Consider the following 15,414-nt stretch of genomic DNA (forward strand, 5'->3'; position numbering starts at 1 on the left):
GTATTAATGTCTAAATTTTACTGCATTATGGTCAGAGATTATTGTTTGTATTATTTCTGCTTTGTAGAATTTAAGACTTTCGTAGTTCAACATATAGACAATTTTGGAGAATGTCCCATTTGTAGTTGAGAAGAATATATATTGTCTATTATTGGGGTGTAAATAGAAAAAGAGATGAGGGGAGAACCAAAAGATTTGCCTAATTAATTATGCTGTATTTAGTTCTTCTTTACCTGTAATTTTGTCGACTTGACCTATCTTAGACTGGAGCAGTCTTAAGTATTTGTTATTAGTGTCTTTCTAGTTCCCTTTCAACTCCTATAGTTACCATTTTATAAAGGTAATTTATATTATTTGACATACAGATATTGAAACTGGTATGTCTTCATTATGAATTGTGACCTTTATTGTTATAAAGTTGTATTCCTTGTCCTGGTTAATGCTTTTGACTTCAGTTCTGCAGACTGGCAGCAGGACTATACTCCCTGCTTGTATACGTTTTTCCATTTGTCTGGCATATCTTTACCCAACCCTTTCTTTTTAGCCTTTCTGAATCACTCTATTTAAATGTGTCTCTTCTTTACAACATGCAGTTGGGTTTTTCTTTATAAGCTAATTAGAAAATCTGAACAAGAGAAGTAAATTGCATTCATTTCTATGTTTTAACTGTCATATTGTTTTATTTTGTATTTATTGACCATACCATGTTATATTGACTGTGTTTCTCTATATAGTCTTTTTGGGTTGGGGGGAGAGTTATTTGTTTCTTCCTTTTGGTATTTAGAACAGTTTGTATTTGTGCTTTTATGTTTGCTTTTGTACTGATACCTTTTATGAGGCTCTTGTTCCTTTGTTAGCTTTAAATGGTATTCTGTGACTCCTATGTATTGCCTAAGCAGCAGTCAGTGAGATCATTGGTCATTCTCTCCTTTTTATCTTCTCTCTTTTTTGTTTTATTTCAACAGTGTCTAAAAATATAATCATTTAATTATTATTAGAATAATATCCTTGTTTCCACCTTTCTTCTACACTTAGATCCATAATTAAATGTCTTGAATGATACTATTAGTCCTTGCTCCAGTCACCTCTTGGTTAAATTAAGTAATTAAGTTTGGTTTAATTAACATACGTAGGCACCTCAGGAAGGGTTCTTCGATGCAGTATTCCTTGAGTTCTTGCATATTTTATTTTATTAATTTTTTTATTGGGGTATAATTGCTTTACAATGTTGGGTTAGTTTTCTGCTACACAATGACGTGAATCAGTTGTATGTATATCTATATCCCCTCCCTCTTGGACCTCCCTCCCACCTCCTCCCCCATCCCACTCATCTAGGTCATCACAGGCACCAAGCTGAGCTTCCTGTGCTCAGCTAGCAGGTTCCCACTAGCTATCTATTTTACACATGGTAGTGTATTTATGTCAAACCTAATCTCCCAATTCGTACCACCCTCCCTTTCCACCACTGTGTCCACATGTCCATTCTCTACATTTATGTCTCTATTCCTGCCTTGCAAATAGGTTCATCTGTACCATTTTTCTAGATTCCACAAATATGCCTTAATATACGATATTTATATTTCTCTTTCTGGCTTACTTCACTCTGTATGACAGACTTTAGGTCCATCCACATCTCTACACATGACCCAATTTCATTCCTTTTTATGGCTGAGTAATATTCCATTGTATATATGTACCACATCTTCTTTACCCATTCATCTATCATTGGACATTTAGGTTGTTTCCATGTGCTGGCTATTGTAAATTGTGCTGCAGTGAACATTGGAGTACATGTGTCCTTTTGAATTATGGTTTTCTCAGTGTATATGCCCAGTAGTGGGATTGCTGGATCATATGGTGGTTCTATTATTAGTTTTTTAAGGAACCTCCATACTGTTCTCCATAGTGTCTGTATCAATTTATATTCCCACCAACAGTGCAAGAGGGTTCCCTTTTCTCCACACCCTCTCCAGCATTTGTTGTTTGTAGATTTTTTGATGATGGCCATTCTGACTGGTGTGAGGTGATACCTCATCGTAGTTTTGATTTTCATTTCTCTGATAATTAGTGATGTTGAGCATCTTTTCATGTGCTTCTTGGCCATCTGTATGTCTTCTTTGGTGAAATGTCTATTAGGTCTTCCACCCATTTTTCAATTGGGTTGTTTGTTTTTTTGATATTGAGCTCCATGACCTCTTTGTATATTTTACAGACTAATCCTTTGTCTGTTGCTTCATTTGCAAATATTTTCTCCCATTCTGAGGGTTGTCTTTTTGTCTTGTTTATGGTTTCCTTTGCTGTGCAAAAGCTTTTAAGTTTCATTAGGTCCCATTTGTTTATTTTTGTTTTTATTTTCATTACTCTAGAAGGTGGGTCAAAAAAGATCTTGCTGTGGTTTATGTCAAAGAGTGTTTTTTCTATGTTTTCCTCTAACAGTTTTACAGTTTCCAGTCTTAGATTGAGATCTTTAATCCATTTTGAATTTATTTTTGTCTATAGTGGTAGGTAGTGTTCTAATTTCATTCTTTTACATGTAGCTGTCCAGTTTTCCCAGCACCACTTATTGACCAGGATGCCTTTTCTCCATTGTATGTTCTTGCCTCAGTTGTCATAAATTAGGTGACCATATGTGCATGCGGTTATCTCTGAGCTTTCTATCCTGAGCCATTGATCTATATTTCTGTTTTTGTGCCAATACCATACTGTCTTGTTTACTGTAGCTTTGTTGTATAGTTTGAAGTTGGGGAACCTGATTCCTCCAGCTCCATTTTTCTTTCTCAAGATTGCTTTGGCTATTCGGGGTCTTTTGTGTTTCCATACAAACTGTAAAATTTTTTGTTCTAATTCTGTGAGGAATGCCATTGGTAGTTTGATAGAGATTGCATTGAATCTGTAGATTGCTTTGGGTAGTATAGTCACAGTATTGATTCTTCCAATCCAAGAACATGGTATATTTCTGCATCTGTTTATGTCCTCTTTGATTTCTTTCATCAGTGTTTTACTGTTTTCTGAGTACAAGTCTCTTGCCTCCTTAGGTAGGTTTATTCTTAGATATTTTATTCATTTCTCGTGATGGTAAATGGGATTGTTTCCTTAATTGCTCTCTCTGATCATTCATTGTTAGTGTATAGGAATGCAAGAGATTTCTCTGCATTCCTGCAACATTACCAAATTCACTGATTAATTCTAGTAGTTTTCTGGTGACATCTTTAGGATTTTCTATGTATAGTATCATGTTATCTGCAAACAGTGACAGTTTTACTTCTTCATTTCCAATTTGGATTCCTTTTATTTCTTTTTCTTCTCTGATTGCCATGGCTAGGATTTCCAAAACTATGTTGAATAAGAGTGATGAAAGTGGACATCCTGTCTTGTTCCTGATCTTAGTGGAAATGCTTTCAGTTTTTCACCATTGAGAATGACGTTTGCTGTGTGTTTGTCATATATGACCTTTATTATGTTGAGGTAAGTTTCCCCTATGCCCATTTTCTGGAGTGTTTTTATCACAAATCAGTGCTGAATTTTGTCAGAAGCTTATTCTGCATCTATTGAGATGATCATATGGTTTTTATTCCTTAATTTTTTAATATGATGTATCACATTGATTGATTTGTGTATATTGCAGAATCCTTGCATTCCTGGGATAAACCCCACTTGATCATGGAGTATGATCCTTTAAATGTGCTGTTGGATTCTGTGTGCTAGTATTTTGTTGAGGATTTTTGCATCTGTGTTCATCAGTGATATTGGCCTGTAGTTCTCTTTCTTTGTGATATCTTTGTCTGGTTTTGGAATCAGGGTGATGGTTGCCTCATAGAATGAGTTTGGGAGTGTTCCTTCCTCTGCTATTTTTTGGAAGAGTTTAAGAAGGATAGGTGTTAGCTCTTCTCTAAATGTTTGATAGAATTCACCTGTGAAGCCATCTGGCCCTGGCCTTTTGTTTGTTGGAAAATTTTTAATTACAGTTTCAGTTTCATTACTTGTGATAGGTGTGTTGATACTTTCTAATTCTTCCCGGTTTGGTCTTGGAAATTCTTTCCAAGAATTTTTTCATTTCTTCCTGGTTGTCCATTTTATTGGCATATAGTTGTCTAGAGTAGTCTCTTATAATCCTTTGTATTTCTGTGATGTCAGTTGTGATTTCTCCTTTTTCATTTCTAATTTTATTGATTTGCATCCTCTCCCTTTTTTTCTTCACAAGTCTTGCTAAAGGTTTATCAATTTTGTTTATCTTTTCAAAGAACCAACTTTTAGTTTTATTGGTGTTTGCTATTGTTTTCTTCATTTCTATTTCATTTATTTCTGCTCTGATCTTTATGATTTCTTTTCCTTCTACTACTTTGGCTTTTCTTTGTTCTTCTTTCTCTAGTTGCTTTCAGTGTAAGGTTAGATTGTTTATTTGAGATATTTCTTGTTTCTTGAGGTGAGATTGGATTGCTATAAACTTCCCTCTTAGAACTGCTTTTGCTACGTTCTGTAGGTTTTGGGTCATTCTGTTTTCGTTGTCATTTGTTTCTATGTATTTTTTTTTATTTCTTTGATTTTTTCAGTGATGTCTTGGTTATTTAGTAGCACACTATTTAGCCTCCATGTATCTGTGTTTTTTAAGGTTTTTATCCTGTAATTGATTTCTAATCTCATAGTGTTGTGGTCAGAAAAGATGCTTGATACGATTTCAATTTTCTTAAATTTTCCGAGGCTTGATTTGTGACCCAAGATATGATGTATCCTGGAGAATGTTCCATATGCACTTGAGAAGAAAGTATATTCTGCCACTTTTGAGTGGAATATCCTATAAATATCAATTAAATCTTTCTGGTGTATTGTGTCATTTAAAGCTTGTGTTTCCGTATTTATTTTCCATTTGGATGATCTGTCCGTTGGTGTAATTGTGCTGTTAAAATCCCCTACTATTATTGCATTACTGTCAATTTCCCCTTTTATTGTTGTTATCATTTGCCTTATGTATTGAGGAGCTCCTATGTTGGGTGCATGAATATTTATAATTGTTATATCTTCTTGGATTGATCCTTTGATCATTATGTAGTGTCCTTCCTTATCTCTTGTAACAGTCTTTATTTTAAAGTCTATTTTATCTGATAAGAGTATTGCTACTCCATCTTTCTTTTGATTTCCATTTGCATGGAATACCTTTTTCCATCCCTTCACTTTCAGACACATTCAAACTGAAAGTGAAGGTCTGAAGTGGGTCTCTTATAGACAGCATATATATGGGTCTTGTTTTTGTATCCATTCAGCCAGTCTGTGTCTTTTGGTTGGAGCATTTAATCCATTTACATTCAAGATTATTATCGACATATATGTTCCTATTACCATTTTCTTAATTGTTTGGGTTTGTTTTTTTGGGTCTTTTTTCTCCTCTTGTGTTTCCCACCTAGAGAAGTTCCTTTAGCAATTGTTGTAAAGCTGGTTTGATGATACTGAATTCTCTTAGCTTTTGCTTGTCTGTAAAGCTTTTGATTTCTCAGTTGAATCCGAATGAGATCCTTGCTGGGTAGAGTAATCTTGGTTGTAGATTTTTCTCTTTCATCACTTTAAGTATATCCTGCCACTCCCTTCTGGCCTGCAGAGTTTGTGCTGAAAAATACACTGATAACCTTATGGGGATTCCTTTGTTTTTTATTTTTTGCTTTTCCCTTGCTGCTTTTAATATTCTTTCTTTGAATTTAGTTTTTGTTAGTTTGATTAATACGTGTTTCAGTGTGTTTCTCCTAGGGTTTATCCTGTATGGGACTCTCTGTGCTTTCTGGACTTGGGTGACTATTTCCTTTCCCATGTTAGGGAAGTTTTCTACTATAATCTCTTCGAATATTTTCTCAAACCCTTACTTTTTCTCTTCTTCTGGCACCCCTATAATTCGAATGCTTGTGCATTTACTGTTGTCCCAGAGGTCTCTGTGATTGTCTTTAATTCTTTTCATTCTTCTACCTTTATTCTGCTCCTTGGAAGTTATTTCCATCATTCCATCTTCCAGGTCACTTTTTCTTTCTTCTGCCTCAGTTATTCTGTTATTGATTCCTTCTAGTGTATTTTTCATTTCAGTTATTGTGTTGTTCATCTCTGTTTATTTGTTCTTCAGTTCTTCTAGGTCTTTGTTAAACATTTCTTGTATTTTCTCTATGTGTGCCTCCATTCCATTTCTAAGATTCTGAATCATCTTTACTATCATTATGGCAAATTCCTTTTTATGTAGGTTGCCTATTTCCTCTTCATTTATTTGGTCTTGTAGTTTTTTCCTTGCTCCTTCATCTGTGACATATTTTTTTGTTGTCTCTTTTTTTTTTTTTTTTTTGATGGGTGGGATTGTATTCCTGTTTTACTTGTTGTTTGGCCTGAGGCTTCCAGCACTGGAGTTTGTAGGCTGTTGGGTAGAGCTGGGTCATTGTGCCAAGATGAGGACCTCCAGATAAGCGGTTGCAACGCCGAGCGGAGGAGGCAGGAACCCGAAGGCAAGCAGGGGCTGGGTGGGGACCATGGCCGGGATCACCACCATCGAGGCGGTGAAGCGCAAGATCCAGGTTCTGCAGCAGCAGGCCAATGATGCAGAGGAGAGGGCCAAGCGCCTTCAGCGGGAAGTGGAGGGAGAAAGGCGGGCCCGGGAACAGGCTGAGGCTGAGGTGGCCTCCTTGAACCGTAGGATCCAGCTGGTTGAAGAGGAGCTGGACCGTGCTCAAGAGCGCCTGGCCACTGCCCTACAAAAGCTGGAGGAAGCTGAGAAAGCTGCTGATGAGAGTGAGAGAGGTATGAAGCTTATTGAAAACCGAGCCTTAAAAGATGAAGAAAAAATGGAACTCCAGGAAATCCAACTCAAAGAAGCTAAGCACATTGCAGAAGAGGCAGATAGGAAGTATGAAGAGGTGGCTCGTAAGTTGGTGATTATTGAGGGAGACTTGGAACGCACAGAGGAGCGAGCTGAGCTGGCAGAGTCCCGTTGCCGAGAGATGGGTGAGCAGATCAGACTGATGGACCAGAACCTGAAGTGTCTGAGTGCTGCTGAAGAAAAGTACTCTCAAAAAGAAGACAAATATGAGGAAGAGATAAAGATTCTTACTGATAAACTCAAGGAGGCAGAGACCCGTGCTGAGTTTGCTGAGAGATCAGTAGCCAAGCTGGAAAAGACAATTGATGATTTGGAAGATAAACTGAAATGCACCAAAGAGGAGCACCTCTGTACACAAAGGATGCTGGACCAGACTCTGCTTGAACTGAATGAGATGTAGAGCACCCCAGTCCCATCCTGCCGCTGCTCCTCCCTCTGACCCGACTCTGCTGAGGCCAGCCTGCCCGAAGCTGACCTTTAAACTGAGGGCTGACCTTTAACTGGAAGGCTGCTTTCTCCTTTCACCACCTCTCCCACCCCCACCCCTGTGTCCTTTTCGCCAAACTGTCTCTGCCTCTCCCCAGAGATTCCATTTGGGCTAGAGGCTGAGCACCTTTGGGAACAACGTTTAAGGGAATGTGAGCACAATGCTAAGTGTCTTTAAAAGCATGTTGTGATGTACACATTTTGTAATTACCTTTTCTGTTGTTGTTGATATAGCAGCCATTTGTAAAACATTCCAGGTAATTCCATAGTTCTGAAGCAGCAGTCTAATCCCTTTCTCACTTTTGGAAGGTAACTTTTCAGCTTAACGCATATTGCCCTCTCCGTAGAGGAGGGGAAAAGGTATGGGCCTGCCTTACCGAGAGCCAAAACAGCCCAGAGAAGGACTCCATTTTGGGAAACCTTATTGCTCTGTAAAAAGTACCCGCCAAACCAGAAAGGTGATTCCAGAAGGAGTTAGCCAAAAAAAAGAAGCGCTGTTCAGGTTTTCAGCTTTACGGTATCTTTGGGCAACTTTTTTTCCATCAGAAGTGACCAGATGAAATCAAGATGGTGAGACCTCTGAGACCAAGTCCTTGTCCCAGCTCTCCCGTTCCCAGCCGCTCACAGAATGGATCATGTGTCCCTTATTTTGAGACGACCACTTATTTGCTCTCCCGCCTCCTTGAAAGAAAGGAAAGAAAATTAAGTTTTACCACTGATTTAGCCATATGAAACTCATCTCATCACCCTTTTCTGGGTCTGAAGCTGCTGTCTTTAATGAAAGTGCCATCTTATTGTGCATTGTATCAGTTAGTGCTGGAGAAATCTTGAATAGCTTATGTACAAAATTGTTTTTAAATTTTATATTATTTTGAAACTTTGCTTCTTTGGGGTTGGGGCACACTGGTCACCCCATCTGGCTGTGAGAGCTCTCTACAGTCTGGGCTGGCAGTGTGCTGATCTTTTAAAGTTTCTTTCCCTACCCAATCCCCCCTTTTTCGTGAGGTTTCAGTGAGGTCAGTTAGGTGTGCATCCTACAGCTTAATTGGCTTAAAATGTACTCCCCTTTGGTGTGGTCTCTTTGGGGGCCAATTGGGAGAAAGAAAAAACAATAGTGTAACTGTTTTGATGCTGAACATTGATAAATGTCTTTTTGAAATAAAGAACCAGTCCCTCCAAAAAAAAAAAAAAAAAGATGAGGACCTCCAGAAGACCTAACTCCAATGAATATTCCCTGGGGTCTGAGGTTGTCTGTTATTCCAGTGGTTCAGATTCACAGCTCCCACTGCAGGAGCTCAGGTCTGACCCCGAGCTCATTAACTAAGATCCCACAAGCTGTGTGGGGAAGCAAATAAATAAATAAATAAAATAAAAAAAGAGAAAAAGGAGCAGAACAATAACAACAAAAAGTAAAAAATAAAGTAAGATTAGAAAACTAACATATGTTAGAAAAAATAAATATATAGATGAAACAACACCCACAAGGTAAAACAGAACCACAATAGCAAAAAAAGAGGAGGAAAAAAAAAAAACCAGAAAAGGCTTGGCTGTGGGGGGCGGGGCTTAGGCAGGGGTGTAGTTTGGGTTGTGGGTGGGGCCTATGCTTAGGACCCACAGGGCCAGAAAAGGCCCTGAGAGGGTGGGACTTTGGCTCAGTGCAGCAGAAGGGACCCAGGAGTGCCTCTGGCCTTGGAGGGTGCAGGACCACGTCCAGGACCCCAGCAGGCTCACTGGGCCCAAGTGGGTGGGGGAAAGACTAGGTGCATTACCCAAACATAGGTGCATTATCCCAGAGGGTCCCTCCCCATTGGCCTCTCTTCTTCTTCTCCCCACCTTCCTCCTATGCCACTAGGACCCACGTGGCCGGAGGGGGCCCCAGAAGGCAGGGTACTAGAGCCAGAAGCCCAACAGGTTTCCCAAGGCTGAGTGGGCTGGGGAAACACCTGCAGTGCTTCCCCTGATCCCCTGGTCCTGGAGGGTCCCCCCCCCCATCAGCCTCTCCTCCTCTTCTCCCCTCCTCCCTCCCTCCTATGCCCGTAGGACCCCTACAGCTGGTGGGGGCCCCGGAGAACTGAGGAACAGGCCCGGGAGCCTAGCACACTTCCCAGGGCCCATGTGGGTGGAGGAAATGCCCTCTGCGCCTCCCCTGATCTTCCGATCCTTGAGGTCCCTTCCCCGTCTGCCTCTCCTCTTCTCCCCCTGCCTCCCTCCTACACCCCAGGACCAATACGGCCCAGAGGGGGCCCCGGAGAATGGACGACCAGGCCCAGGAGCCCAGCAAGTTTCCCAGGGCCTGAGTGGGTAGGGTAAACACCCTCCACACTTCTCCAGATCCTCCGAGCCCCCTGAGGGTCCCTCCAGGTGAGGGAACTCCTCCCCTCTCTAAGCCACCACTCAGTGGTGCTGGTCCTATCTGGCCTCCACTTCTCCTCCCCCCTCCAACCCACATCCTACCAGGTTGCTCGGGGGTTCCTCCATCTCCCAACTGTATGGGTCCCTCCCATACTGTTGATTGGCTGGATATAAAATCCTTGGTTCACTCTTTCTTTGAGGTTCCTTAAAATGCTGCTTCATTATTGTCTAGCTATGTGTGTTATTCCAGAGATGTGATATCAACTTGATTTTTTTTTTATTGTAAGGAACTTACCTTTTAGTTTTTCCTCTATAATTTAAGTCTAATGGCTAACTGATAGCTATTGTGTTGGATTTGACTGTTCTGGGACAATGTTCCAAGTACTTGGGCAGCCCTTTCAATATAGAAATATATGCAGTTATTTAATTTCTGGAAATTCTTCTGGATTATAGTTTTAAGTATTAGTTCTATTATTTTCATCTTTATGTATTACAATTATACATATACTGGATTATCTTTGCCTGTGTTCTATATTGATGACTTCATTCTGATTCTTTTTTACTATTTGTTTATTTCATTTTGTACTCTTGCCTATTGCCATGTCTCTCCTCAGTGGTCCTTATTATAATTCCAACTGAATTGATTCTCTCTTGGGTACCTTGTAATTTACTTTTAATTTCAAAGATTCTTTTTTTTTTAATTTATTTTCTCATTTTAGTCAACTCTTCTTACTATCTTTCTGTTCTTTGTCCATTTCTGAACTTTTAAATTTCTGATTCAAAATGTTGTTTTATATTTATAAATGCTTGTTTGAAAATATCTTGAGATTTCATTACAGTTTTCTGTGTTTTGTTTATGCTTGAAGAAGGATAATAATTTTTTATTAGTCATATTGCTTTGACTCTCATTTCTGATTTCTTTTTTTTCTGATTTCTTATAATAACTTTATGAATAATATCTACTTTCTATTTATTTTTATTTTTATCCTAAACCGGCAATAACAGTTTTGTATAAGCAAAAATAAGAGTTTGGTAGATTACTACATTCTTAGTCCATGAGCACCCTCTTCTGTTTATTTTGTGAAGTACTAATTTTTTAGTAGATGATATATTTTTTTTGCAGAGGGAATAGTTTGTATGTCTTATGATCTTATGATTCTTTTTTTGTTTCTTCAGACACAACAGAAGTTGTGATTCTTACCTCATGATTCTTTCCTATCATAACCAAATTTCCATGGGCCATTTCCTCTTTCAACATCATTTCCCTCTTCTTCTTAAGAAGTGCCTTCCTAAGACTCCATCTCTCATTCTGCTCACTTTCAAACATCTTTTTTATCAGTTCCCCAGTAGCTGTGTTCTGACCAACCATGTCTGTTAGCATTTTCCAGTTCAGGACAGGACTTTAACTTTCTGAGGGTGATTTGTCTGTTCTTCCACCCCTGGGCTCCTTGCTCCCTCTCTTCTTTTCTGCACACTCTCCACCTGACTTTCTGATCTAGAATGGGCTCTTGAGCTGGTTCTGCTAGATTGGGGTGTTTATGTCTCTACCTACATATACCTTTTCAAGTGCATAGTATTTTCTTTCTCCTAATTATGTTGTAGATGTGGGTTATAGATGGTTTTACTGTTCTCTTAGTGGATATTTATGGTTTTCCGGCTAAGTGGAGAGGTTAAAATTTAGATATCAGCCTTTACATTAAAGGAGCCCAGTATGTTTCAATAAAGGATCTTAAGTGGATGATGATGATAAATAGATCAATAGATGGATTAATTTAGACTTACAGAAATTAAGAGGAAACTGGAGATGTATATTTGAAGTCCTAACATATAGTTGTTTCCCAGATCTTTCATTATGGCCAGACCTTTCTCCAAAGCTCTAGGAATTTAAAAAACAAAACCAAACAATCAAAAAAAACCACCTACTAGATTCATCACTTTTTCACCTTCTAGTGCAGCTTGCAAACTTAAACCAAATATGACTCTTTCTGAATCTTTACCATCAGCATCCTTTTTTTGTGTCATGCTTTTCTGCCACCACTTCTTGTCACCATCTCAAATATATTACTCTGTCATCTTTAAGTTAACATTGCAAACGTTCACATTTATATTTGACAACCTTTTTTCCAGGTAGAAAAGGGCCCCTGAATACCCAAAACATTATTGAGCACACATGTCTTTATATATCAATATCTGTCAGAAAAAGCTTATACATTTTCTACTCAAATTTGGTAAGATACATTAAGGAATAAATTTAGTTGGAATTTGTTTGTGCCATTGTATGTTTTATCAACAACAAGCCCTTGAAATTGTGGTCAATACTTTTAAAACCCATTATAATACTGGGGTAATGAAATACTCAGGCTGAATCCACATGGTAACATGAATTAGATGCCAGTGTTGTAAAATACAGATCAGCTAGTTCTCCTTTCCACTGTAAAAAATAGTAAAACTCCTATACCCAGGCCCATGAATGAAGACTTCTTAGCCTATATTTCCATGATATCAACTGGGTTTGTGCTCTTGCATGTAGACACTCTCTGAGGAAGATGAAAAAGAACATACAGGAACAATTTTTATTTTCAATTTTAGGTTCTAAAATTTGTTGTTTTGTTTGATTGTTTATTTTTGTGACTGAATGGAATAAAATTCTCTGGTAAATAGGAGCAAATTTGAGTCCTGACACACAGAGAAAGGTCTGGAAGTATACACTCAACTCTATCTTTATGTAGGGAAATGGGACTGTGGTTAACATATCATTCTTTTATGGATTTTGTTAAAAACAAGAATGAATTCAGAATTTACTTTTATAATTATACTCCTTGGGAGCAAAAGTTAAATGACTTTTCCAGAGAAATTTAGTTATACTTCCCAATTCATATGCTATGTATACAGCAAAAATCTAATAAAAATTGTAGGAAAAGATTTTAATATGGATAGTAGCTATCACTATATTGCATATTATTTCTACCTAGGGAACTTTTATATGTTTCTTATGTTCTCTTGTGATGTCATCACCTCTAAAGCACAATAGCAAGAGACTCAATTTTTTTAAGAAAGCAAGTCCAAATAAAATAACATAGGATTGAAGGAAATGGTCCCCCATTCTGGTCCCTGTTCCTGTCTCCAAAATCTTAGTACTTAGTCAGATTTCTAAGTTGGTCCACCTTCCTGGCTTTTTAAGCTGCCCACCAGGATGGGCCTTCACACAACTTTTATGAATTAACGTAACCCATGCTATGACCCATACAAGATGCTGCCCCCCAGGAAAGGAACAAAACCAGACTCCAGATTTTGAACTCATATTACTGAATTTGTATTTCTAGGATTCAAGATGCACTAACACTTAAACATGAACATGGCATTTACTTAGTTTTTCCAGTGAGCAGAAAGATAGGCAACAGAAAAAAAAAAAAGGTAATATAGCAAAATTAAAAGTTACTTTCTTGGGGGGCCTCCCTGGTGGCGCAAGTGGTTGGGAGTCCGCCTGCCGGTGCAGGGGATACGGGTTCGTGCCCCGGTCTGGGAGGATCCCATATGCCGCGGAGCGGCTGGGCCCGTGAGCCATGGCCGCTGAGCCTGCGCGTCCGGAGCCTGCGCGTCCGGAGCCTGTGCTCCGCAGCGGGGGAGGCCACGGCAGTGAGAGGCCCGCATACCGCAAAAAAAAAAAAAAAAAAAAAGTTACTTTCTTGGAAATATCTATTAAAAGTCAACATAATATAAAAGAAGACTAAAAATGCAGAAATCCTACATTCTCATTTTGTTTAAAAATTTAACACTATCCAAATTAATTCAGTGTTATATGTATCTGATTGAATATTAATAAAGTGTGAGTAGAAGTCATCTAATCAATAGTGAGAGTTGGTGAAGTAGCTTTTTTCAGGTTTTTTTTCATTTTGAAATTATTTTAGATTTCAGAAAAATTACAAAAATAGTGCAAATTGTTCCTACATACCTTTCACCTCACTTCCCCTAATATTAACATCTTTCATGGCACAATTATTGATGTCAGGAAATTAACATTCATGTAGACTAGTAAGTAATCTACAAGTCTTATTTGGCTTTTACCAGTTGTCTCACTGATGTCCTTTTTCTGGTCCAGGACCTAATCCAGATCCCACCCTGCATTTACTCTTCGTGTCTCCATGGTCTCCTCTACACACTGTGACGATACCTCTGTCAGTCTTTCTATTTCATGACCTTGACACTTTTGAAGAGTACTGGCCAGTTATTTTCTAGAATGTTCCTCCATTTGTGTTTGCCAAATGTGGCAAAAAATGGGGCACAGCCCCCAGCCATACCTGATTATTATGTGAGTGGGCTCTTGACCTGAGGACAGCCATTACAGTGATCTGCCGGGCTAAGTAACTTGGATCTATTTTGAAGAAAACGAACTGGATTAATGAATTAGGGTGGATGCAGGGGAGGAGGGTGGGTACAGAATTGGGAAACTCAGAGATCAAAGTAGTGAGATAGTATATCTTAGGTTCCTTATAGCTTTTCAGTATTTGGGTCCCATTTCCATAAGGAATACTATCCTTGGATTCTACAAGTTTCCCAGCTGTAGCCTGAAAAATGTTTTTTTGAGCTAATAAAGGAGTCCCAGTTTTCTGCAACAAAAATGGACCTAACAAATAAATAAGAATTGGACAGAGCGAATAAATAGAAAGAAGAGCATGGTGGCTGTGGCAGAATCCAGGGTGAACTAGATGCCTCTTTAATTTTTGATTCTATTGAAGTTTTACGAAGCTTATATGACTGACTACAAATTAACCTAGACATTTTCACAGACTTTTGCAGAGTGGATTACTATAGGAATATCTAATCACTGAATTTTCCCCATGGTTCCATGGCCTGAAGAAAATGTCAATTACAGCATTAACCTTGCTGACCTCAAGTGTTTATTTTTCTCTGTTGCATAGTATAGGTTATGCTTTCATTAGTGTGACCTTAATCCTCTGCAAATTTGTCAGGTATTATTGAATACAGTATTCTAAATAACCCAGGACCCAAGAGTTCCAAGCTGCATACTTGCTTGGTTGGGCAAATAGTACAAAAATGGAAATTCTTTTTTCTCGTTTGTTAGCTTAATTTTAAAAGAAGCAATTGTTTTTTAAAAACGAATTAAAGTCCAGATAACTAATTTTTCACAGTGAAAGATGGTTCTTAACTGTCTTAATTTTTCATCATGTAGATGTATACTCTTCAGTTAATCTTAAGAATTTATTTTATGACTTGGCTTTTCTTTGCCACTCAGGAAGAATGTCATTAATGGGAATACACACAAACACATGTCCACATATACATGCACATGCATACACACAAACATATATACATACACATACACATTCCTATATATGTTCACACACACACACACACACACACACACACACACACCATTTTAAGCATTGGTTGTAGATTTTTATACCTATTCTGTCATAGTTACAAATGAACCAGTGTGTGTATTCTATTCCTTGTTTCTTGTAACATTCATCCATCAATCCCCTGCAGACCTTGTAAATGAAATGAATGACAGCTCTTTGTAACAGGTTAGAGCTACAGTGTATCATTTTGGCTCAAATTGTGAGTCAAGGACCACTTAATAGTTCATCTTAAAGTATAAATATTTATAATATATAATTTTGTTTAGGCATGAATTAATAGTTTATTTTGGAAATATGAAATAAGCAAACAAACTATATTAATATCTTATGAAAAGCAAATCAGATTCCCCCTAA

General features: G+C 38.3%; 2 protein-coding genes across 3 annotated transcripts in view; both read left to right on the top strand.

Moving 5' to 3' along the window:
- The window catches only part of MAGI2 (membrane associated guanylate kinase, WW and PDZ domain containing 2), a 1,346,582-nt gene that overhangs the window by 978,799 nt on the left and 352,369 nt on the right, over positions 1–15,414 (top strand). The window lies entirely within an intron of this gene.
- Positions 6,433–7,818, top strand: LOC132496069 (tropomyosin alpha-3 chain-like). 2 transcript variants are annotated; one of them, XM_060108251.1, is made up of 2 exons: positions 6,559–6,626; positions 6,761–7,818. In XM_060108251.1, exons 1-2 carry the CDS (start codon positions 6,559–6,561, stop codon positions 7,239–7,241), a joined length of 549 nt encoding a protein of 182 aa, XP_059964234.1. In that variant the 3' UTR covers positions 7,242–7,818. The 2 variants fall into 2 exon arrangements, with proteins under 2 accessions (XP_059964233.1, XP_059964234.1); XM_060108250.1 differs by having other exon boundaries at positions 6,433–7,818.

Source organism: Mesoplodon densirostris, chromosome 9 (genome assembly GCF_025265405.1).
Source record: "Mesoplodon densirostris isolate mMesDen1 chromosome 9, mMesDen1 primary haplotype, whole genome shotgun sequence".
Taxonomy (NCBI): Eukaryota; Metazoa; Chordata; class Mammalia; order Artiodactyla; family Ziphiidae; genus Mesoplodon; species Mesoplodon densirostris.

What these genes read in the sequence shown, in the direction of transcription:
- LOC132496069 (XM_060108250.1), top strand. Translation starts at nt 6,495, where the DNA reads ATGGCCGGGATCACCACCATCGAGGCGGTGAAGCGCAAGATCCAGGTT.